General features: G+C 39.9%; 1 protein-coding gene across 1 annotated transcript; it reads right to left on the bottom strand.

The window, feature by feature from the left end:
* Nucleotides 1-2: 2 nt before the first annotated feature.
* On the bottom strand, nucleotides 3-23,400 carry TMEM71 (transmembrane protein 71; the record flags this gene model as incomplete). The annotated part of the gene is made up of 10 exons (XM_080339627.1): nucleotides 3-192; nucleotides 9,945-10,017; nucleotides 10,202-10,251; nucleotides 10,746-10,821; nucleotides 11,687-11,866; nucleotides 12,596-12,765; nucleotides 13,540-13,752; nucleotides 14,741-14,798; nucleotides 16,068-16,178; nucleotides 23,343-23,400. The coding sequence occupies 10 exons, from the start codon at nucleotides 23,398-23,400 to the stop codon at nucleotides 3-5; spliced, it is 1,179 nt and encodes a 392-aa protein (XP_080195753.1).
* Nucleotides 23,401-24,553: the final 1,153 nt, after the last annotated feature.

Below are 24,553 nucleotides of genomic sequence, written 5' to 3'. Positions count from 1 at the left end.
CCTCAGCTCCCCGCAGCCGCCGGCCCCGGACGCTGCCGCGCTGCCATGGCAACGGGACGGGAGGGAGGCGGCGGGGCCGGTTCCCCGCCCGGGGCCCGCACGGCCCGGCGTTCGGTCGGGTTTTGTGCTTGTTCTGTACCCGCTTCGGCTGGTTCTTGTGCCAGAGCAGCCGGCAGCGCTTGTGTGCCTGCCCTGGAGCAAAAGGGCAACGAGGCTGGGGAGAGTCTGGAGCACAAGTGTGATGAGGAGCGGCTGAGGGAACTGGGGCTGTTCAGCCTGGAGAAAAGGAGGCTGAGGGGAGACCTTATCACTGTCTGCAACTACCTGAAAGGAGGTTGTAGCATGGAGGGTGCTGGTCTCTTCTCCCAAGTAACAAGAGATAGGACGAGAGGAAATGGCCGCAAGTTGCACTAGGGATGGTTTAGATTGGATATTAGGAAAAATTTCTTCATGGAAACTGTTGTGAAGCATTAGAACAGGCTGCCCAGGGAAGTGGTTGAATCACCGTCTCTGGAGGTGTTTAAAAGATGCACAGATGTGGCTCTTAGGGATATAACTTATTGACATTATTAAGTTGATGGTTGGACTTGAACTTGATGACCTTTTCCAACCAAAATGATTCTATGATTCAATGGCTTTCATATAATCCAGAAGTAAGATTTCTACTGCCCTTTTCTTTACCTGGGCAATCATATATGAAAGGCAGGTATCTTTCACCTATCCCTTCTACGATATTCCAGTTCTTCTTCTGCTTATTCATCAACTAGTTTGCCTAACACATTTTGGACTAAAAATGTGTTTTCCATCATACAGCGGCACAGCCTGTGGAATCAACCTGTTCCTGTGATGTTTACACACAGGGAATGTTCCTGTCCTTCACCTTCCACCTGGGAAGTTCTCCCTGCAGGTTGTCACCTCAGAATACACCTTAAATATATATATTTAATTCGTGGATCAGTTCAGACACCAGCATGAAATTTGTCATGCTGTGAACACAGATACTAGACCTTCCTGCAGGTTTCTCTGGATTCTCTCCTGCCATTACTGTACTATAACTTCAACTTTGGTGGAGCTGCCTGTTAACATAGCTAATGAGTAAGAGTGATGGCTGGAGGCCTCAGGAAGCTGCTCAAACAGCTACAGAAACTCTCATGTCTGACGTTTTCTGTTTTGCAGTTAATATAATGATGTAGCACTGTTTCACATACCAATTAAGTCCCCAACTGGTGAAGTTAAGGCACCTTAAAACCTCAGAGAAACTGGATGTGACTACACATTTCAAGACATCATTAAGGAGCTTTACAGACTTCTTCATCTTATCCTGACCTGCTAATCACCAGTTCGAGTTCAGTCCAATTCAGCAGTGAGAGAAATATTCTAACATAGTGTATGTTTGATCACAAGATAATGTCGCGCTCAGAGTTAACTCATCCCTCTTCCCATTTGTTGAGATGGGACACTTCTGATTTGCCAAATATAGTCAGGCTGTAGGACTACTTGTTTGAGCAAGTACTTTTGCACATGAGAAGTGAATAAGAGAGGTATTCTCTGTATCCCAGTGACTGAAAAGCTCTCAGAGTGATTTGTTTTCCTCTGGTGAAGAACAGCTTTGTTTATGACTCAGGGCTAAACTATTCAGTAAGTCAGAGAGAAGAAATTTGGAGCCGGCGTTTGGAACACCGTGGTCCTAACCTGGTGGCCTAGCACACATGGGGCAAAGTTAGGTGCTGAAGCAGAATAATCACATTGGTTTCTTGCCCTTAAAACTGCAGGGTTTTCAGGACAAGGCCTGTTATCCATGACTTTAATTTTGTTGAGGAATAATGACATAGTGAAAAGGTATGATATACCATCCTTGCATACCTGAGGTGTTGTGCTAAGATAGTTGGGGCCTCAAAATCTCAGCATATCATTGCAATATGGCTTTCCAAGTTGTGCCTTGTTGTTTCTGACTTCTAATATGCTCAATTCAAAGGCTAAGAGGTCTGCCAGATTGTCTCATTGCCCTTGGGATACATTGAACTCAACCCTGACATAGCTTCAGAAATAAAAGCCCTTTTTGAGCTTCACTTTGACCACATAAAAATTCAGATAAGCCCAAATGTTTTTAGTGTTAACAGCATTTTGGATTTTATACACTCAGAAGAATTTTCTGTTATGTAGAAAGTGAAAGAATGATAATTCATAAATCCAGCACATACACACTGGAACACGCTACCCAGAGAAACTGTGGATGCCCCATCCCTGGAGACATTCAAGACCAGGCTGGATGGGGCTTTGAGCAACCTCATCTAGTTGAAGATATCCCTGCTCATGGCAGGGGGTTGGAACTAAATGACTTTTGAAGGTCACTTCCAACACAAACCATCCTATGATTCTATGATTTATGCTTGGAGCACAGAGGCCTATGTGTGAGCTGCTCTTGCAATATGCTTCATGCAACAAAATGTTTGCAGCCTGTACAACATCAACACAATCTAAACCCACAAAATTTTATGAACTTGCAGATACGGTGTTGTATGTCTTCTCAAGAGATTTTGCATTAATTTATTTTCAAGTTAAATACAAATTTTATATTTACACACATTGATCTTATGTTCATTATTTTCATGCAGCTATTTTTCACTCAAATCATGTACTAAGAGCTCTAAGTAGCGCAAACCCAAATTCTTAGCTTGAAGCAATGTACACAACAGAGATAATGTAATGAGCCACATTATAAACAGGAGAATGGACTTGAGGAAGGAGAGAAAGGGGTTCCATCCAGCATGCCTTCCCTGAAGAAAGTCACTTTAACTCTTTAATATGAGTCTATTTGTTAATTGCAATATAAAACATCTTTCTAAAACAAGCTTTATAGCATTATTATTACAGTGCATCGAAAGGATTTTGAATATGTGTTCACTCCATCACTATAGACTCACGTAAGGTGCTACAGCTCTAGCAAATTGATGTCTGTGGACAAATCTTAGGTGCTAAAATGCTGCAGGTCAGAGTCTAAACTGGTGGAAATCAGTTGATTGATACCCACTCAGAATCTGAACCTCCACCTTTCTGTTTATTTCCTACTAAATTATTATTAGTGGTTTTGTTGTTGTTGTTATTATTATATTCTATGGTGTTAATAATAACTGTAAGAAAATGAGTTTTTCATGTTCACACCAAAGTACCAATAAACCCTCTCCCAAAGGGCACATAATCTACAGGGCAGGACATAAGCTCACAGATATTCATTGGAATATATGCAATTCCTAATAATAATCTTAATTATTAAGAATAGTCTCAAAAACAGGAAGAAATGCAAACAGGGACAACTTTACTGATATGTACATGCCAGAGATAAAGAAACAAAAAAGCAGCATTAGCAACTGTAAAAAAAATAATAGAAAAATTAAAGAACAGTTCTATTCAGTGTATATTAACATGCCCAAAGAGATTTACAAAACACTGCAGGTAATTCACAAAAAATACATCAAACAAATTCTAACTAATAAATGTTAATCTTTGTGCAGTTTGACTTCTATGAGTAATGCTTTCAGGATAAATGCAAACCAGACTTGCTCACAGACTAGGAACATTATGAGGGATATTATAAGTACCATTGTGTGTGCTACTGTTCCCCTCAGCATGAACATTTGCACCATTAAGCACTGCGTGATATATACTCAAGAGTGGCCCTGAAGTTCAGCTGAACACAGCAAGAAATGGGACAATGTAAGACAAGGTGTAATGACAACAAAATGATAGTAATGGAAGGTATGAGGTAAGGTAGAGGGGGTTATAAACGCATATCTTGAAATTATTTTTTTATTCTCTTTTTCTAAATAAGGTGCTATATTAAAGTGGAGTAAGAGTGTAATCACTGGGGACAGAAATGTGAAATTCTAGCTGTCCTCTCTGTAAATGCATCAGTTAATCGTTAATCAACAAGTGGTTTTTACTTTGCTAGGATTACTGTTCACAATTATCCTAAGCTTGACACTCTAATTAACAGAAGCTACAGATACAAATTACCTCCGGAAGTCTGGATTTCAGCATTTAGGTTAGAAAATGATGCCTTCAATTTTTCAACAGACTGATCCTGGCTTTAATTTTTCATCCAACAGGATTGAACATACTATTGTGCCTCTTTTTAGAGACAAAACGCAAGGCTTGTTTTTATGTCCGTTGGAATATATGGAAGGGAACAGCCAAAACCAGCCAGTCTGGTCACTGAAATAGAACATCATTGTGGGGGACTATGGTGGGTCCGTGGATTCCCTGACGGAGGGCATGGAAACAGAAATTAGCCTTGAAGATATGAAGGCCTACCCATGAGAAAGATGGGAGTAAAGGAGTATCCAGAGATGTTAAGGATGTACCCGTGTGAGAGAAGGGAGTAAAAGAGTAACATTGATGATAGCAAAATTAGCCAATGAGATGTTACTGCTGTAACTTGTAACCAATAGTGAAGAGATACACGAATTGGTAAAACTGTATAAAAATGCACTTGTGGCAATAAATGGCATATACTACTTTCATTCTGGAAGAAATTGGTCTATGTCGTTTGTCCGTCTCAACCATGACACATCATAAATTCAACATCCCTGGATATCATGGAGGGCAGATCTGAACAGAGCCCAAGCAGCTTCTTTTCAGCCCTTGAACTCCAAATGCCAAATTACCCCAGAACTGCCCCCTCTTCAGTTCACAACAATTCTAATTTACAGTTCATATTTACTCACAGACAGATCAATCAATTTAGACCAAATTTTTGGCAAACTGAATCAGCTTTTTAAAATTATTTATTTATTTTAACTAGTTTACGGTGAACTAACTAGTTTACACTGAACTCAGGTTTTTCTAGTTTTCAGCATAATCATTTCAGTGACTACAGAGTAATTCCAATCTTAGAGTTTTCTCTCTGTATAGGATCTCATTTCCCAGATTATTCTTCCAGGAGATTATTTAACCACTAAGGATTTTTTATAATCCTTTAGTTTTAAAAGTGCGTTTAGTAAAGGACCTGTTACAAGTAGCAATAAAGTAAGTAACAAAATATTTATACATACTACACATGATATTTTATCTTAGCCATCTCCACAGTTAAAGTAAATAAACAAACAGAATTCTTTAACACCAAACAAAATTACTCAAGTGTATTAACCGCAAGAAAATACAGGGATGAGTATTATAACTACTATAATAGTCACAGAATACATCAGTTTTATGAAGAAGAACATTCTATTGTCACCATTTCTTGAAACTCTAAAACCTGGTCTTGTTACATCAGATGGTCTGTCTTCATACAGGGTCAATTTAATGTACCGGGCAAAAGTAAATTGCTATGTAAAATTGGTAATTTGGATGAAGTTTCTCCCCTTGAGCTCTTAATGCTGAGCTGTTGATGTTTATTTCCAAAATATAACCAGCATATACTTACACTTTGAAAGAGAAATGTACATTTTACTTAAACGTTAAGTACAATTTTCCTCAGTGCGTCATATTTTTTGCATTTTTGATGCTAGAAATACAGCTATAACCTGCTTGAGTTTGGCTTACACATGGACAGGCAGTGGTGGTTTAGTTTTGTCAATTCTTTATTCCACAAAAACTATTTTAAGAAGCAGATTTTTAGCTTAGAGTCACAAGATAGCATTTTTTGGTTATGTACTGGGTTTGTGTAATTCAGTGTCTGTCATAATAAGGATCCAAGCTGAGAAGCGGGGCTCAAGGTTTCCAAAGTAATACCTGTAGGTCTTGTACTTCGGTATGTGAATATAGGTAATTCAGATTCATCTTTGCTTGTCCACATCCTGATTCCTGGTTTTCTGAAGACTCCTTTCCTTCCAATAATATTTATTTATTCCTTTATTTTTTCCTCTTTTCATTATGTGCAGCAGAAAGGCCAAAAGCCAGTGCACACACATGACACACTAAAGTCTCTGAAATATATTACCACATGTACTCAGCCACTATCCAAAGCTGTTATCTTTGACAGCATGCTGTTACAGGAACTTAACATATAAATATTGGAAGATATCAACTGTTTACCGTAGATTGAATGGGAGTTGCAACTCACTATTTACCACCAGTTTACTATCAAAATGCTCATAGGACCTTGTGCTTATAGCACTTCATTGACATAGAAGACAAGAGATATAGAGTTTTGCATGACTGCTTTCAGATGGGCACCCACAGTTTGACCAGAATAAAAATAAAGCTAAAATTAATTGTATTTTGAAAGAAGAATACAAAATATTATTCTTTTTTTGTTTTTTTTTTCCATAATAACATGGGTATTGTTGGCCAGGAGAAGGTATCTGGTAGTCTGATGCTGAAGAGTTAATGAAAAAATATTTGAGGAGGAGGAAAAAGAAAAACTGTTAGTGATCTCATTTTAAAATATACAAAAGCGACTACTTTGCCTTTAAGTTTTAATGAAAGGCAAGAGACAAGCTTGTTTTGAAATGCTGGGTGTCCTGTCTCAGTATCCTGTGCCATCCTGTATTTAGTTCACTCATGCTGGGCAATGAGCCCCAAGCTCTCTTCTCCATCCTGTAGTCCCTGCTTTGTTTAATACTGGTACTGACATTAAAAACCAAAGTCAGTTTTAAAGCTTGGGCATTGCAGCCCTGACATAAACAGCCTCCCTGGTTTTAACAAGTGCTGTATCAAGCATCCCTTCTTGACACATTGGAGGAGGTATTTTTTCATAGGTTTTAGTAAGTCTGCAAAGTGATCAAATGTCTGCATATCCTTCTAAAATGATTTGTTCTCAGGATGAGCTTTCTTGACTACTGAACTTGACTGAAAGGTTTTCCAGGCTGTGTCTGCAGCTGTATAGGTGCCTTGAGATCTCAGAAGCTGAACTGCACTCAGCAAGCGAGCTGATGAAAAAGGCTGTTTTATCCACAACATAAGGAACATAAACCCAGACACAGCTTTACTTAGTTCCTTCCTTTCATTTTTATCTTTTCAAAGCAAAGAGATAAAGGAAATATGGGAGCCAGGACTGGGATGGCCAGTTCCAAGTATAAATAAATCGCTGCTCTTGTTTTAACGGTCCTGAGCTGCAGCAAGACTTAGAAATGCTTGATAAACAGGAGCTGGAGACTGAGGATAAGTCTTGGCTGAAAGAATAGAAGGCAAGAGGAGAAGGAGGAGGAAGAGGAGGAGGAGAAGGAGGAGGAGAAGGAGAAGGAGAAGGAGAAGGAGAAGGAGAAGGAGAAGGAGAAGGAGAAGGAGAAGGAGAAGGAGGGAAGGGAAGGGAAGGGAAGGGAAGGGAAGGGAAGGGAAGGGAAGGGAAGGGAAGGGAAGGGAAGGGAAGGGAAGGGAAGGGAAGGGAAGGGAAGGGAAGGGAAGGGAAGGGAAGGGAAGGGAAGGGAAGGGAAGGGAAGGGAAGGAGGAAGAAGAATCTATAGGTGTTTTCCAAATATTCTAGGTGGATACATGTTGATGCTGCTTGACTCCTTCAGTGGAATGGTACCAAGTCAGAACAGTACAGCACCTGGCCCCACTATTCAGTTTAAACCCAGTAAAAGCAAGACCTACTTTGCCCATTACTGAAAATATGTTTTCTCTGGGCTGAAGCATCACACTTGTTCAATGGCTTACACTATTTAGCAACTGCTGTCAAATGATAAAAAGATATTTCATCCAAATAAAACAAAAAAGGAGTTTTAGACAGCAAAGTGGAGTCATTTGCAGTGGAAACTGGCAAGAGTTACACAGCTAAACCTTCTTTAAATGAAAAGTCCAGGGAACCTTTCTGGCATGCTTGAACCCTGTGTCCTAACAGGGCTTACCCCTAAAAGTATGGAATTATTTCTAGACTTAAAATTATACTCACCACTTATTATTTCTTTCCAGTTATTTCCTGGGGAAACAAAAAAATAAAGTATAGATTTTTGTATGTCCTGATTTAAACCATAGTTTGTTATAATCAGTATTTATGGAGGTTCTGATTTGCCTCATTTAGTTAAGCTGTAGGACTACTTGACTGAGCACGTAACTTCTCTCTTGGGATAAGCATAAAGGAGGTATTCTCTGTATCCCAGTGACTGAAAAGGTCTGAGTGATTTGTTTTCCTCTCGTGAATAACAGCTTTGTGCATGACTCAGGACTAAACTATTCAGGAAGTCAGAGAGCAGGACTTTGGAGCGGGAGTTTGCAGCACCCTGGTCCTAATCTGGAGGATTTGATTTTATTAGATATAATGACATAATAACAAAGCATCACATACCATCCTTCAGCATCTGAGGTGTTTTGCTAAGACACTTGGATGCTCAAAATCTCAGGGTATCATTGCAATATGGCTCTCCAAGTTGTGCCTTTTTGTTTCTGACTTCTAATATCCTCAATTCAAAGGCTAAGAGGTCTGCCAGATTGTCGTCTTGCCCTTGACACAGATTCAGAAACAAACTATCCTTTCGAGCTTCACTTTGACCACATAAAAATTCAGATGCACCCAAATGTTTTAAGTCTTAGCAGCATTTTGGATTTTACACAGAAGAATTTTCTGCTGTGCGAAAAGTGAAAGAATGATAATTCATAAATCCAGCACGTACACATACACTCTTCAAAACTTTGAAATAAAGCAATTTTAAACAGCAACATCATCACCTTTATTCAACTGATCAGACTGATTAAATATCAAAACTTCTTTCTAAGACATTTGTCAAACTACAGTGTAAGCTAAAGGCAAAGTTCTGTCCTGAACCTAATGGTGCACTGGGTTAGTGTGGCCAAGTTACAATAATTCTATAGTCTCTTGTCCTGGTTTTGTTAAAAACCAAGTTTCTCTTTTAGTGAATTTGCCTGTCAGCTAAAGCTTCGTATTAGCTGCATTTTCCTGGAGAATCAGATATATGTTTTGGTAAACATAGCAATGGAATGTAAAGCTATTGGTAAGCATGGATAGACATCTCAGGAGAGGGGCAACAAGAAACAGATGACCAAGAAACTGACCACCTGTGTATAATGTTCCATTCACTTGAATACTTCATATAAAAGTGGGAGATCATGAGGTTCTCTTCTTTTTTTCCCTTTTCCTTTTTTTTCCCCTTTTCCTTTTTCCCTTCTGCTTATGGCCGACATTAGGAGAGGACCTTGCTAGTCGTCCCTGCGAACTGAGGCCTAGTGAGAGACTGAATCCAGCTCCGGTTGGCTGCAGAGTCCAATCCAGGACTTTGGGTGCCGGCTCTGCAGTTGCTAAGACTTTCAAGATTGGTTTTGTATATTTTGTATTATTTTCTCTATTAGTAGCATTAGTAAAACATTGTTAATTTTTCCAACTCTCTTCTCTCTGTCCTACTTTTCCTCCAGATCGCCTGTCCTTAGTGGGAAGGGGGGAGAGGGAGGGCCAAAAGGGGGAAAGGGGAGGGGGAGAGGGTTAACAATACATCTGCCAGGGTTTTATCGTCATCTCACAATCTAAACCCTCGAGAGATAATTGGCGCCTGATAATATGAGGGTTTTAGCTGACAGGCAAATTCACTAAAAGAGAAGCTTGGTTTTTAACAAAACCAGGACATCCCTGGAAGATGGTGGCTAGCAGCATAGTTAGCTGGTTTTATTTTGCCAGTCAAAAATAAAAGCTTGGTTTGGTGGCCTGTGAGCTGATCTCAGTGCAAGGCTTCAAAGCATTTCTCTGGTTTCATAATAAGTTACTATCCTTGCTCCATTTCTGCATCTTCACGTTATGGCATATTAGGTTTATCTTCCTTTTCTGCTAACAGATAGGTATTATAACATTTATTGCACATTATGAAAAGGCTTTTTTTAAAAAAAATAAGTAGTTTTTATGAATACAAATCAGTAACAGGAAAAGCCAAATCCATTAATTACTTCAGACTATACCTTCTGTCTTCTGACATGAAAACAACAGAAGGAATATCTCCTTCCTTTCTTAACAGAAAATGGTGTAATTCCTCTGTTAATCACGTAACACTGGAGCCACTTACCAAAACTTTGTTGTTGTGAAAGATGTGTCAAGACTGAAGAAAGATGACACAGCAACATCTTGGGGAAAAAGAACTGTGAAATTTAAGTGCAAAATCCTGTAACTGATTGAAGGTTACATTCTGTCCCCATATGCCCTTATATTGCTTTTAATAGTATCAACAAGAGCCGTGGATATACATCCAAGGATGGATTTTTGGTCCTCAGATGTGACACAGTAAAATGTTGTGTGTTGAATATAAAGGAAGTCTGTACTTACAAACTAAAATAATCAGCAACAAAGTGGCAGACAATCCTCCTAGAAAATATCTGAGAACATAACAATACCCATAAAGGTTAGAAAAAAACAAGGGATGCATATTGGGATAATAGAGGTGAAGCCTGGGTGGGAAGAGGAAAGAAGGTTCTTGCAGATGAACCCTCTGAACTCTGGTAGGTGAAACTTTGAATTCACAGCTTTAAATTGCTGAAGCTATTGAGGATAATCTCACAGAAATAAACACCTCAGCATTCCCAGACTGAGGTAAATACCCATATTGTTCTCTTAGAAAAACATGGATCCCCTCTGATTCTTCTCAACCTTTCAAAACCCCTGTCCAAACACACTTGCCATATCTGCGTACTTATTTCTTATTTTTGTTCATATCTATATAGCTCAGATATTTACCTGCAATGACTAACATGTGAAAACATATTTTCACAGTAATATACACCTAAACTTCGAAAATGTGACCCTTAATTCACCAGCTGAAATGGATTAAGCATTAATATAAGAAACAACGAACAAAAGAAATAAAAATTACCTTGTACATATTGTAATGATTAAACACATGATCAGTCCAACCACTTGAGAAAGGACATTTCTCACTGTGCTGGATTCTAAAAGAAAAATAAGGACAAGAATGAGTTTTCAGCAAAGTAAAAGTCTGATAGGAGGTGTTTGCAAAGACTCAGCCTGGGAGGCCAGGCTCTTCAGTTTCTTTTTAAGAGAATTTGTGATTCAAAGCAGAAACCTAATTTTCATGCTCTGGCTGTCTCTCAGGAGTCTTTTTCCCCCATGACCACAGAGACACTGTGCCCTCCACGCTCTCAGAAAACAAGCCTTTCTGAATAATTGCCCATTTCAGTTTGCATTCCCATGCCTGTTCTTCCATTTTCCTCTTCAATCCATTTTTTTCTTTTTCCATTTATTACTAAAAGTAGGAGAAGAAAAGATGTGAGCAGGGAAGAGTGAACAAATCACAGAATCACAGAATCACAGAATGTCAGGGATTGGAAGGGACCTCGAAAGCTCATCCAGTCCAATCCCCCTGCCAGAGCAGGAACACCCAGATGAGGTTACACAGGAAGGTGTCCAGGCGGGTTTGAATGTCTCCAGAGAAGGAGACTCCACAACATCCCTGGGCAGCCTGTTCCAGTGTCTGTCACCCTCACTGAGAAGAAGTTTCTTCTCAAATTTAAGTGGAACCTCTTGTGTTCCAGTTTGTACCCATTACCCTTTGTCCTATCATTGGTTGTCACCGAGAAGAGCCTGGTTCCATCCTTGTGACACTCACCCTTTATATATCTGTAAACATTAAGGATAAATACCAATTTTAAGATTTCCCTATTTTTAAGCAATGTTTTAAAATTTATGTTGCTTGAAATAATTTCTGTTCTACAAGGGGCCATATCAACATCTTTAACGTGAGCATTTTCAGCTCACTCTAAAAATGGGCCACATTAGGATAAGAATGTAACATACCTGCATTCCTCAAAGTCTCTTCATTTGCATTTATCATAAATGGAGAAGAAGATAATGAAGCACAAGATGGTTTCTCAGGCTGAAGAAACTCATAATCTTTGGTAAGAGATGTTCCATTAGGTGCTGGAGTTGGCCTTTGTGGCACACAGCTACTATATTCAGAAGAAAAGTCTGAATCACCTACAAAAAGTGCACAAAAGAAGAGCTTTGGGAATTTGTGTTAATGAATTTTGTGAGGGGAGAAAATTAATTACTTAATCACAGGGAGGTTTTCCAAATTGTTAGGGAATTGACAGGTTCAATGTATGCAGGAGAAAATACACAAAGACAGAACTTCACACAATGAAGTTATTGAAACAGTCAGGTGGAAGCAGAGACAGTTATTAATGACACCGGCATAAACATCACTGGTGATGACTTTGCGTTCAAATTCAGTCTAAAAATGCCATTTTGGCACAAAGGTCTTTGTGGACTCATACTCTATTTTAACACCAGGAGCTCAATATATCACTTAATATTCTATTTCTCATCTATCCTTTACCTGCAGAGAACACCTGCAAAACTTACAGAGAGAGATACACAAGACCCCATTATATATAGATTGCGATTTGGGGACAGACTTTTTAGCAGGGCCTGTTGCGACAGGACAAGGGGTAATGGTTTTAAACCATTTGAGACGAGATATAAGGAAGAAATTTTTTACAATGTGAGTGATGAAAGCAGACGCCCCAACCCTGGAGACATTCAAGGCCAGGATGGACAGGGCTCTGAGCAACCTGATCTGGGTGAAGATGCTAATGGCAGGAAGGTTGGCTTAGATGAGCTTTGAAGACCCCTTCCAACCCAAACTTTTCTATGATTCTGTGATTCTAATGTCACTCAATTACCTGGTACCTGCTCAGGGCTTACCAATATCACTCTGATTGGCTTCTAGTTTGCTACATCCATCAGGCCAAGGATCATCTGAATGAGAGGAATCCATACTGTCGAGGATGGTGCTGCTGAGCCATGAACTGGAGGCACCGAGGTTGAACAAGCTGGCAAGAGAGCGACGGATTTTTTTCCTTCGCCTGAATACGCTAGAGAGAAAAGACATGTTGTTGAGGAATAGAGTGAATTGTTCTTGTTCAGCAGGGACAGAGCTTTGAAGTTTGCAAGGCTGACATGAAAGAGTCAGGTTCTAGATCTGTTCTTGACCCTGAGTATGTCACTACGATTGACTGCTGCACACCGCAATAATGTCAGGGAATGTATTAGCAGCACAGCAATATATCACACTGATGTGATACTGAGTATTGTGATACAAAATGATGCCACAGTTATTGCACTGAATGGTCTCCTGCTACCCATGAGTTTCAGGCTACTATACCTCATTTGCTGCAGCCTGAATCCACTGTACTTCAACATGTTTGAACTACATTTTATATACCTTCCTAAATGGGTGTCCTTCTGAAATCAAGAGAAATTTTTCCATGAGTGAGAATTCCAGGACTTTTTATTTTTATATATATATAAGCATGTATACATATACACTTTTTTCTTATTCCTTACCATGCTAATGCTTCTTTGGCAAAATGAGCTGTAGCTCTTCTTTCTCTTTATTGCACACAATTCCAATTACAGCAACAACTGCGTACTGAAGAATTTTTAGGTAGTAAGATTAGACATGACTGAAAGACAGGTTATTTCAGTCACTGTACTCTCCAAACTAAATCAATTGAGATGTTCCCATTAAGAAGCAATGCTGATCTTATGCCAAGTAAAACGTAGACAGTCACACATAAATCCAGATGAATCCAGACATATGGAGGCAACTGCCAACATTGAGTAAAATCTGCCTATAGTTCACTTACCGAACTAAATTCTCTTTATACGTAACACTCGTCTGGGATGGTGTCAGTGTTACATTGCCCTCTTCATCGGACAGAAAACTGTCTTCTGTCAAAATGTAATAGCCATTAGAAAGCAGTCGAGGGCTGCGACGACATGTGGAAAGGGAGCCTGTCAGAGGATCTGTGGGGCAACACTCATCGGCAGAGTCATCATCCAAAAAGGCACAGGCATAACTGAAAGGAGAATTGAAACCCTCTAATTTAGTGAATGTCTAGACAGTGCAAACCCATTATTTAATAATAATGAATTTACATTAGCAGCTGATGGGGGCTGGTAATGACTTAGTTTTAAACTATGTGGATAATAATATTACTTCTGGATCTAGGGGGTTTCAGCCAGCACGTGTCTCCATCACACCTTCCAGAGCTTCAGCTTACAGGAGAGCTTCAGGCCAGGTGGAGCATTTCAGGAGCACATGGAGCCAGTTTGAATCAAGAACTGCATGGTGTGTATCTGGGCCATGGTGTGCTCTTGGCCAGGGAGTCCTGCCAGATCCACACCTACATGGAGCTGTTACACATGTTCCACTATTTTGCTCCTCTGAGTTACTCTGCATGGCACAAGCCTGACTGTCTCTGAATTGGGCATGATTTGTTTGTTTTCCATGTAGCCCTATTCGGTGAAGAGTTAAGGGTACATGACTTCATCCAGTGCTGAAATACGATTGATTTTGAGATTAAATACAGCATAGAAAACTATACTATATGATATTTAAAACAGAAGTGAGTAGTGACAGAGATGAAAGAATCTACATGTTGGACACTTTTTACTTAGCTCAAGTAAAATTTGATTTATGGTGAGTCCGTTCTCCTCAACACCTTTGAGTTGCAAGTGGCCATGCAGTGACATCCATGGAAAGGAATGAAGACACTGGATTGATTCAGTGGCTGACATGGGTTTTACTAGCAGGTTTAACTATCCCATATGCATATCACAGAGGGATACCAGGATTTCAGTGGAGGGGAAGGCAGGTGGAACAGAGATACTCTAAAACCTGGTAATTGCAAAGCCAGTGCTTCCAATCCCCATAATAGAGCTTCTGAATTTCCATTTAAAGCAGTAATTAAAATCAGCACTACAATTCTAAGTGGCTCAAAAAGGATTTTATGATATCTCCAACAAAATAAAACAAAATTAAACAAGTATAATTCTCCTCCATACCTTGGAAATGTATGTTGTGAGAGGCTGCATCGATGTTCTCCACTAAATGCTGTTGAACCTGCAGGGCCAAAGGACAAATAAGAAAGACTTGTTATCATATCCACTGACAGCTCATCACAGGTACCTTGTGCATATACAAAGGACCATAAAAGAAGCTAGAAAAGAAAAGGAAATTAAGGGAGAGACTATAGGAGAGACATGGTGTTTATAGGAAACTCATCTCACCCAGGGCAACACAGAATCAGACGCTTGTATTCTGCACAGCTTACAAACTTAAGAGAAATAATTATGGACACAAGTGCAATAACTGCAGTAATTTTAATGATGTTTTCCCAGAAATCTTCATGCCAAAAATAGTCCAAGCACTGCTAACAGATACAGAGTAGAATGGAAGGGCACCATTACATCACAATATATTTTTCAGCTGAAAATTGCAGACATATCACAACAGGCATGGGGACAGAGACAGTGACAAAGATTTGACAATAATGTTGCGGCAGGAGACTAAGGAAATAGGATTTGTCTGGATTACCGTGGTTCAAGTCTGCAAAGTGCTGCCGCATGTTCAGCACCCGACAGAATCAATTTTACAAAATACGAGCAACGGACATCCATAGGGAGAATTTATGTTTGTTATTACATGAAAAGATAAAATATATGATCTTTCCCTATATTACCTTGCCTCTCCTGTATCTTTAGAGTATCATGCTTACAGCACTGTTAGTAAATGCCTGTCATTCACCTATGAGAGGCAATAGGTCTAAGAGAATAATTTAGATATGTTCAGTTATGAGCTGAGACAAATCCATGAAGGTCAGTGATTCCTCTTTGAAAATCTAATTTATCCTCATTTGGAGCTCAGTTGTGAGTCACAGCCTGGCTGTGAAGAGTGACTGAGTCTTGGGACCAGGCAAGGTCACCAGAGAATGGAAGCAAAACCTTCCAGGGGTTTTTCTACAAATAAGTCCTATTACCCTACTCCCATGCATACTGTTTCTCTTACACTTTGAAAGAAAAACCAAACCCCAACATTTCACTTTATCATAAGAAAATTATCCTCCAATCCTGGCAAAAAAACAACTTGAGGAGGAGATAGCTGGAGGAAACTTGGTGGAGGCACAAAGACATCAAGTAGCATCAGTCAGATCACTACACAAGTTGTGCAAAAAACAAGAATGGTGCTGTATTTCATAGACTGACATGTTGCAGCCTTCTTCCAAACCTTAAAAGAGAATACAAGAACTTGACAGGAGGTTTGTAGATCTGGATATAAACTAAAACCTGCAAAATCTCAAATCTTATTAGTCAAACAAAATCCCCTCGAAACCAGAATTTTTTAAATCAGAAGCTCCGATGAATGTGCACAGATTTACTTGCTCCCGGTGCTGATGCAATGTGTGATATTCCATACACCCTGAAAATAATTGTTTCACGCACCCTGGGATAACAGGTAATATAGATTATGTGTAACAGAGTTTTAAAAGAAACAGAAGTATCTTTTATTTTGTTTGAAAATTAGGATGTGTAAGATAGCATCATCAATATATATAATATTATAACATATTCTCACTTAGAAAAAGGTGATTTATTAGAGTAAATTTGTTCAGAAAGGAACACAAAAGTATACCTCAGCATCAATTATACCTTCTACAACACTTTAATAATCTGAGAGTGAAACTTTCCAGCAACTAAAACCCATAATGCAGCTATATTTAAAGTGATTTTCTCAGTTCTGATAATATAGAGTAGCAACCACTAAAAAACAATAAGTTTTAAGAATAGTAGTTTACACATGGATAGTGTTTTCATTAGAAAGTGCTGACACATACTTACAAAGTGGCAGAAGAAACCGCAGTCCTTCCATTACTAATTTGAATTGTCTGATAGATTTGCAAAGTATGTCTGTGCAGGTTTATCTGCCACCCTTCGCAGAAGTAAAATTTGAGGTAAAACAGAGTACACACGTGCATTTGTAACAGAAAGTGAGACATATACACATGCAAATATATTACTGAGGAGGCGATGACTTTCTCTCTTTTGAAGAACAGTTAATAAGCAGTTGTAATTTGCTTCTAAATTATTTTAACTAATGATAATATCCAGCTTCTGTAAACAGTCACAGGACAGACTTTCCCATGGATTGTTTTGCTACCCTTGATCATGAGATGTTTTGTCTTCTACATTAATGAAGAGGGTTCCTGAAAATCATAATTCAGTCAATGCTGCACAAAGCATGGACACATCGTGTTGTAGACAATGCTGCACAGTGTTCTGCCTTCATTTAATACCCAGTTCCATTTCTGAGCTATTAATAGCATGAGAAGCTATAGTAACAATATAAGCAAGCCGAAACAAAGTATCTCAACCACTACTGTAAGATGAAGCAGTAGTAGTATATATGTAATGCACAAAATGAGCATCGGTACAGACTTTTTAATCTGTGACATAAGGCAAATAGCTTTAAGAAATCTTACTATAGGTGAACCCGAGGTGAATATGGCAATATTTTATGTCATTAATTCAAATAGAAGTTTAAGGCAACAACCTTCACTGAATTTCAAAACATTCAAAAGCCTATGTCATAATAGAAACAGGTCACTGTCCAAAACAGTCAGTTTTAATCACCTTTCCCTCCAAACATAAAATTAATCTTTAAGCCAATGATGCACTCAACTGGTAGCCAGCAATTCCCTGTCCATGATTACATTCTTAATGTTTACATCAGTATGTACCAAGATACAGTGCTAACTATTAAAATAGCTATAGTGCTAACTATTAAAATAGCTGAAGCCCAGGCAACCAGTTTTAATCTATTGTACCTATCAAACACAAGTGTCTACAATTACAGTTTTATTTGTTTGCATGTATCAGTCATTTCTGAAGAGCTGTCTAGTCTGTTCTCCCTGCAGGTAATGATAACATTCTCAAAAGTACAAAACCAAATAGCACTAGAGAAATTAATCCAAAGCTTATTTAGCCCTCAGCTGACAAATATATTAAGAGATAAATATGTGTAAAATCTTCCAAACCTGGAAAAGCCATTTTGCTATTAACACATGCATGCAAAAAAGTTTCTGATCATCAACAGGAGAGGCTCTGAGAGGTGGAGGGTGCTATTCCTGCAGATGTGGAGGTCTCTGCAGATGTGCAGATGTCTGTGGTGTGGCGGGTGCTCCTTCTGCAGCTGCCTGGCAGAGATCAGCCTCAGCTCCTCGGACAGGCCGGGCTCTGAAATCCCCTGTTTCCTTTTGAAAACAGGCGGTGCAATCAGCGGCACAGAGGCAGAATGAGGTCACGCTTCCTGTAAAGTAGCCTCATATCAGAAGCATTCATTTTTGAAGAGCAAACCGACGAGTAAGATTAGCCCAGTTAACGCTCTTGCACGCTGTTGTGAAAGAGAAAATACAGTATAAATAACATTTCACTCCAATTGTGATATGGAGAACAAAGGCAGAAACTTTTATCAGAAAGAAAAGTGGCACAGATTTTTTCTACCTCACTCAGAAAACTTTAAAGTGATATATCCAAATCACTCCATTTGGGGAAATACTTGTGAGTCTGACAGGCTTTGATGTTGGAAAATGATCCAGCTACCAAAAAATCCGTGTATACTAACAAGACGTTTTGCAAAAGCACTATTATACAGAAGATGCATTTGGTGAGAGTTCAGAGTTGTTTAAACTTCACGGTCAAAAACATTATTGCAGATATATATTGTGCAATGTTAAGATAAATTCCTTTGAAAGGAGAAAGGGATACAGCCATTTGTAAATATATGAATCAATCCACTCTATATGTTTCATACTATGTAAGGTATCAATTCCTCATACCTTAAAGTGCACAAAAATAAAGCTAAATCCAAGTAAGAGATATGGACCCTGAATAAGAAGTCCTGGCAATCAAAATTATTTGGCTGCAGAACTATTGCACACAGAAGTAATATAAATCAGCTGCTTGAAACTGCAGAATTACACAACCTTGGGGAGTAAAACTTCATGTCCAGACAAATAGATAAAATATGCTAGTAGGTATCTCTCCTGATGTCTATATGCACCGCTGAGAAAAAGAAAGCATAAATCTAGTAAAATACGATTCATTTGATTTAATAATATTGTTTTTCCCTTGGAGAAGAAAGAATACTTCCACTGATAACAAAGGAATGTAAAATTCTTACCCCACAGAAAAGGAAACAAAAAGAGGAATTAGGCAATTAAGATGTTACAAAAGAGCTCCTGTTCGGGAGCTAAACTGAAATGAACACTTTAAGGCCCTTTTTCTGAAATGTGAAAACACAGGGTCGTGTTTGTTCTTCACACCACTTCACATCCATTAATTTAGTGGAATTATGCCAATGAGGAAATTTAGTCCAACGTTATTTCCATGGATGCATGGGCTTCATCAGAGTAGGATTTCCCAGGCAAACCCGTTTCTCTGCAGGTAATGGACATAAATTCCCAATGGTCTTTAAAACTAGATCATCTACTGAAGAATTTCTATGCATAAATTGATTTACAGCAGCAGTTACCTCTTGAGAGCATTTTTGGTTTATTTTCTCAAAGGAAGCAGTTAATTCCGAGCTCTGGCTGCTTTTTTGAAGGGCATTAGCCTTTCATGTTAGTATATGTAGTTAAAATATATTGTGTCTGTATCATATTTAGACTTAGAGGTGTTTTCTTTTTTTAATCACTAACATTCAGATCTGAAACTCACTGTTCCACAAGATTTTGATGCATAAATTTTGTGCATTAGGGAACATGTTATAGGTAGGTGCTAGCGTATAGTTTATATGCACACACAAAGGTGTATAAATAACATTTGTTGTTACCTGTTGCTCCTCAAACTGCACACCACCCCCTAGACCCCATCCCAACCATCAGATTTCAAACTCTAGGGAAGGAATACACCAACAAGCTTGCTGTGCAGTAGTGTAGTGCCTGTTGCATACAGTACAAGTTCAACCCACAAAAGGAAGGAAATGAGAAGTTACAACACGAAATACCACAGATCTTTCCAATCTTTTCCCAGCTTTGCTCTACTTTTGACACTACAAATAAAGGGGAAAGCATATTGCTGGTGGAAAACATTGTGCTGGGTCTGGCAGTCCAGGAGAGGTGAGGCTGGGGCAGCTCCATGCCTGAGGTAATATAAGATAAAAGATAATGAAGACAGGCATGTCTAAACAAAGGCTAGATAAGAGGAAGAAATTTTTTACAATGGGGGTGGTGAAACACTGGCCCAGGTTGCCCAGAGAGGTGGTAGATGCCCCATCCCTGGAGACATCCCAGGCCAGGCTGGATGGGGCTCTGAGCAACCTGATCTGGGTGAAGATGTCCCTGCTCATTGCAGAGGGGCTGGACTGGATGAGCTTTGAAGATCCCTTCCAACCCAAACTGTTCTCTGCTTCCATAATTCTATATACAAAGCACTCATACAGACAGCATTGGTGGCCTCAGCCTTCTTACCTCTCTGGATGAACAGGACAGAGGTCCACAGTGAGAATATACAGATAAATAAACAAACAAACAAACAAATAAAAAGGCACATCCAAACCCAGCACAATGTGGCCAATCTAGGAAGACCCCGTGAGATGTGCAGGCAATGCTGGACAGACCACCTGCACAGCAGCATCTTGCTGCCTGGAAGCTGCACAGGCCACGTAGATACACACAGCTTTAGGGAACCACCCAGGTGCCATATGTAGACACATAAAATCTGAATCTTTGGTTGGGAGTTTTCTTGCTACATTATGAGCCCCCAAATGGAAATTAATGTTGCTCTGGAGGTGGTGATGTGCTGCTGCTGAGTCTACTCGAGATCCTGGATGGTTCCTGTGACAGTCCTAATGTGATCTGCATGGACCAATGGTGGAGGTTCTTGTACTGATGTGCAGTGAAGGCTTTTGGCCAACATATGATTCTAAAGGCTCATGCTATGCTTTATATACACTGAAAAACTATAGTTGAGAAAGTATCGGTACTGCTGGTTCCTGAGACAATGGTACAGGCAAAATACTGAAGATACTGATATCATGGTCATTTCTGTAATAAATCATACTGATTGATCCAAAAGATGCGTAGATGAGGCTCTTAGGGACGTGGTTTAGAGGTGGAGTTGGCAGTGCTAGGTTAACAGTTGAACTCCATGACCTTCAAGGTATTTTCTAACCAAAATGATTCTATGATTCTCTAAATCAGGTGTGCCAAACTCATTTTCAGCAGGGGCCACACCAGCCTCGTGTTTGTCTTCAAAGTACCAAATGTCATTTCAGGACTGTATAAATGTAGGAGAAGTTGTCCTGGAAATTACATTCAGCCCTTTGAAGGCAATCGTGAGGCTGGTGTGGCCCCCGGTGAAAATGAGTTTGACACCCCTGTTCTAAATTAAGACAAATAACAATTGTCAGCGATACTCTAATAACGTTCTTTAAAATGCCTGTCTTCCGTGATATTGTACACAGTATCCTTATCAGTTGTCCCTCTATCTGTATGTAAATAACCACTGTAGTTTGACAGTGACTGAGTTCCTTTCTGCCTGTATGCCAGGATTTAAGCAAAGTCTAAATTTGTGAAGCTTATACTGAGAGTCCACAGGCCTTTCTGGAACTGTTTGCAATTTCTCCAGCTATGCCTGTGCCATACTTAACTTGTCACGTTTCCAGCTGGATTGAAACTGATGATCTGGACTAATTCAACTGCTAGGGAGAGGAAAAGGCACAGGCAGCCTTGGTACCAGTGTTTTTATAGCTTGGATGCTATCCAGCACTGCACAAAGATCAAGGATTTGAATGTGGCCTACAAGGCAATTGAGAACAGAGACCAGAACACTGATAGCTTTCCAGGAACTTGTCCATGTCATGCCAGCACAGACCCAATGGACAAGTATCAAGAAACAAGTTACTCCTCCCATAAACAAATGCTTTGCAAGCATTATCTGGAATATTGTGTCCAGTTCTGGGCCCCTCAGTTCCAGAAGGACAGGGAACTGCTGGAGAGAGTCCAGCACAGGGCAACCAAGATGCTGAAGGGAGTGGAGCATCTCCTGTGTGAGGAAAAGCTGAGGGAGCTGGGGCTCTTTAGCTTGGAGGAGACTGAGGGGTGACCTTATTAATGTTTATAAATATGTAAAGGGTGAGTGTCATGAGGATGGAGCCAGGCTCTTCTCGGTGACAACCAATAGTAAGACAAGGTATAATGGGTTCAAACTGGAACACAAGAGGTACTACTTAAATTTGAGAAGAAACTTCTTCCCAGTGAGGGTGACAGACACTGGAACAGGCTGCCCAGGGAGACTGTGGAGTCTCCTTCTCCGGAGACATTCAAACCCGCCTGGACACCTTCCTGTGTAACCTCATCTGGGTGTTCCTGCTCCGGCAGGAGGATTGGACTGGATGAGCTTTCGAGGTCCCTTCCAATTCCTGACATTCTCTGATTCTGTGATTTTACAGGCAGGGTTGGACATTAAGGGCTAATCTCATAATCAACAACCATCTTTCAGCCCCTGAGGACACCCCAGTTTTCAGAGGATCACAAAGGAGACAGGAAAATATCACATTTGTTTTACTAAGTGATTAGCGTTGCCTGCTGGCATATATCATGTATGTTTTTTCATTCTCACTGCTGGACTCCACCACGTTGGATAGATGTGAGTTTTGGAGATCTGTTTTCCTTCAGTCCAAATTGCCAATTCTCTCTACACATTCATACTGGCAATCTGACTGCAAAATTGTCCTTGCTAGGCTGCCTGTTTTGCAGTGATTTGCCTTTTAGTCTCTCTTTCCTCTTACAGTACTCCCCAATGTCATTACAACTTCAATAAACATCCTTCTGCTGAGTGCTCAAATGGTGACATCAACACAGTCGTTGTCACCTTGGCAGGACATTCATTCTGTCCCTTTCCCTTACCCACCCTGAGGTCAGCTCTCAAAAATGGCAGGCTGTGAAAAACCACTGGGAAATATTTGTGAGTCAAGTGCTCTGTTGATACACTGTAAATTATACGCTGAATTTCAATCTCATAGGGAAATAATCTAGGAAATCCGTGCACAATTAAAGCAGGTATTAGCACAGTTTTTGTACAGCACTGTTCTCATCCAGGTTTTAAAAAAAAACTTCAGTAAAATATTTACTGATGTGTTCCAATCTACAGACCCCCTCTAAAACCAAAACACAATCCAAGACATATGGCTGCAATATGTAAGGCAGAGGAAAGCAACACATTACACAGCACTGTTTTCGAGGCTAAAGCACAATTAAATCTCAGGAGCTCTAACATTCATTGCAAAACAATATTCATAGCATAGCGAATGCTGAGTATGTCCCCAAGAAATATCAAACGGATACACTGAAAGTGGTTTAACGGGGCTGTAACATGGCACAGCAAAGCTGCCTTTATCCAGAACGGCTCACTGCTCCACTCCAGCCACACAGAGCACCAGGAGGTACCACTCTGGTAAGCAGTAGCTTCACCTGATTTCCTTCAATCTCCATCAACAGCCAGCATTTGCTCTTTCTTTCTTTTCCTGGATTTTGGACTCTTTCACTAATGTTGAAGCTACCTATATAAATGCAAATGTCATTACTCACCTGGCCTTAGCAGGTCTCACTCTTTAGCATCCTCATCTTGCCATACTTCACTCTTACAATACTGCTAGAAGGGAACATGGCTCCTGGTTTGTATGTTCATGTCACCTCTCCAGTGTGCAGTGAAATATAGTGCTGTGATTGCCAGCAAACAGCCAGCTCTCCAAGAGAAACCATTTATTGAGTTAAAGGCACTCTGCAAAGAACCAGACAGAAATTGAGTAAAAAATGTCCAGCTTCAGTGTCTTTTAAAAGTGGAAAATACTAGAGTTGGTGTCCCAAACCCATGGGGGGGGACTTTTGGCTGGTGTCCATGGCAATTGGTGTTTGCGACTTTCTTTTCCCATAGAAGGCCACATGCTCCAAAACTCTGTCACCTCGGGATATTTCCCAGGAATCAGGAAAATTTAGGGCTTTAAAAGGAAAAGAGAAGTGTTTGGTGAGATAGTGGAAATCTTTACAAATGAAAGGAAGAATTTCTGGAGGGGAAGGAGTTTCTGGGATGAAAGAAAAAGAAGGGCAGAAAAAACGAAGAGGAGGACATAGTAACTGAAAGGGTGTCAAAATGGACCAAGGAAGTGGCAGAAAAGGACAAATGATGACAGAGCAGAGCCAGGCTGTGACCAAACCACCTACACATTTGGGCAGAGCGGGACAGAGGTGTTGCTGTGGATTTGCTGGGCTGAGGCCATGCAGGCACCTTTTAAATACAAACACCAGCAGTCACTTTAAATGTGTCTTCCCATATAATATGGGTAAAAACAAAGACGAGGTTTTATTTCATTGACTGTCACCTCATGATAGCAATATCTGACATTTAAATTAGTTTATGGACTAATCCAATCGCCCACATGGAAAAATAAATGGCCAAATAAACAAACTGATGTCTGGGTCTCTCACCATAATATCTTTTTTCCCAGGTGCTTGATCATTCTCCCAGATCTTTCCTGAACCATTCCAGTTTTTGGATGGCTTTTCTGAACAGTACGTTATTTTAGTAACAACATATTGGTGCCAAGTGCAGAGATAATGTCACCTCTCTACTCCTACTCAGTCTTTCCATGTGCGTGTGCTTTGCAAAGACTGCATTAGTCTTTTCAGCATCAACAGCACACCATGAGCTCATGCTCAGCTGATTATGAAATCTTCTCTTCCACCTCCAAGTCTTCATGAGTCACCAACTGGCAAGATAAAATCTCCTATCCAGTTTGGTCTGCAATTTATGGTCTGTATA

Source organism: Nesoenas mayeri (assembly GCF_963082525.1).
Source record: "Nesoenas mayeri genome assembly, chromosome: 2".
NCBI lineage: Eukaryota > Metazoa > Chordata > Aves > Columbiformes > Columbidae > Nesoenas > Nesoenas mayeri.
The sequence above is the reverse complement of the archived record's forward strand: the minus strand, read 5'-3'. Positions and strand labels throughout refer to the sequence as shown.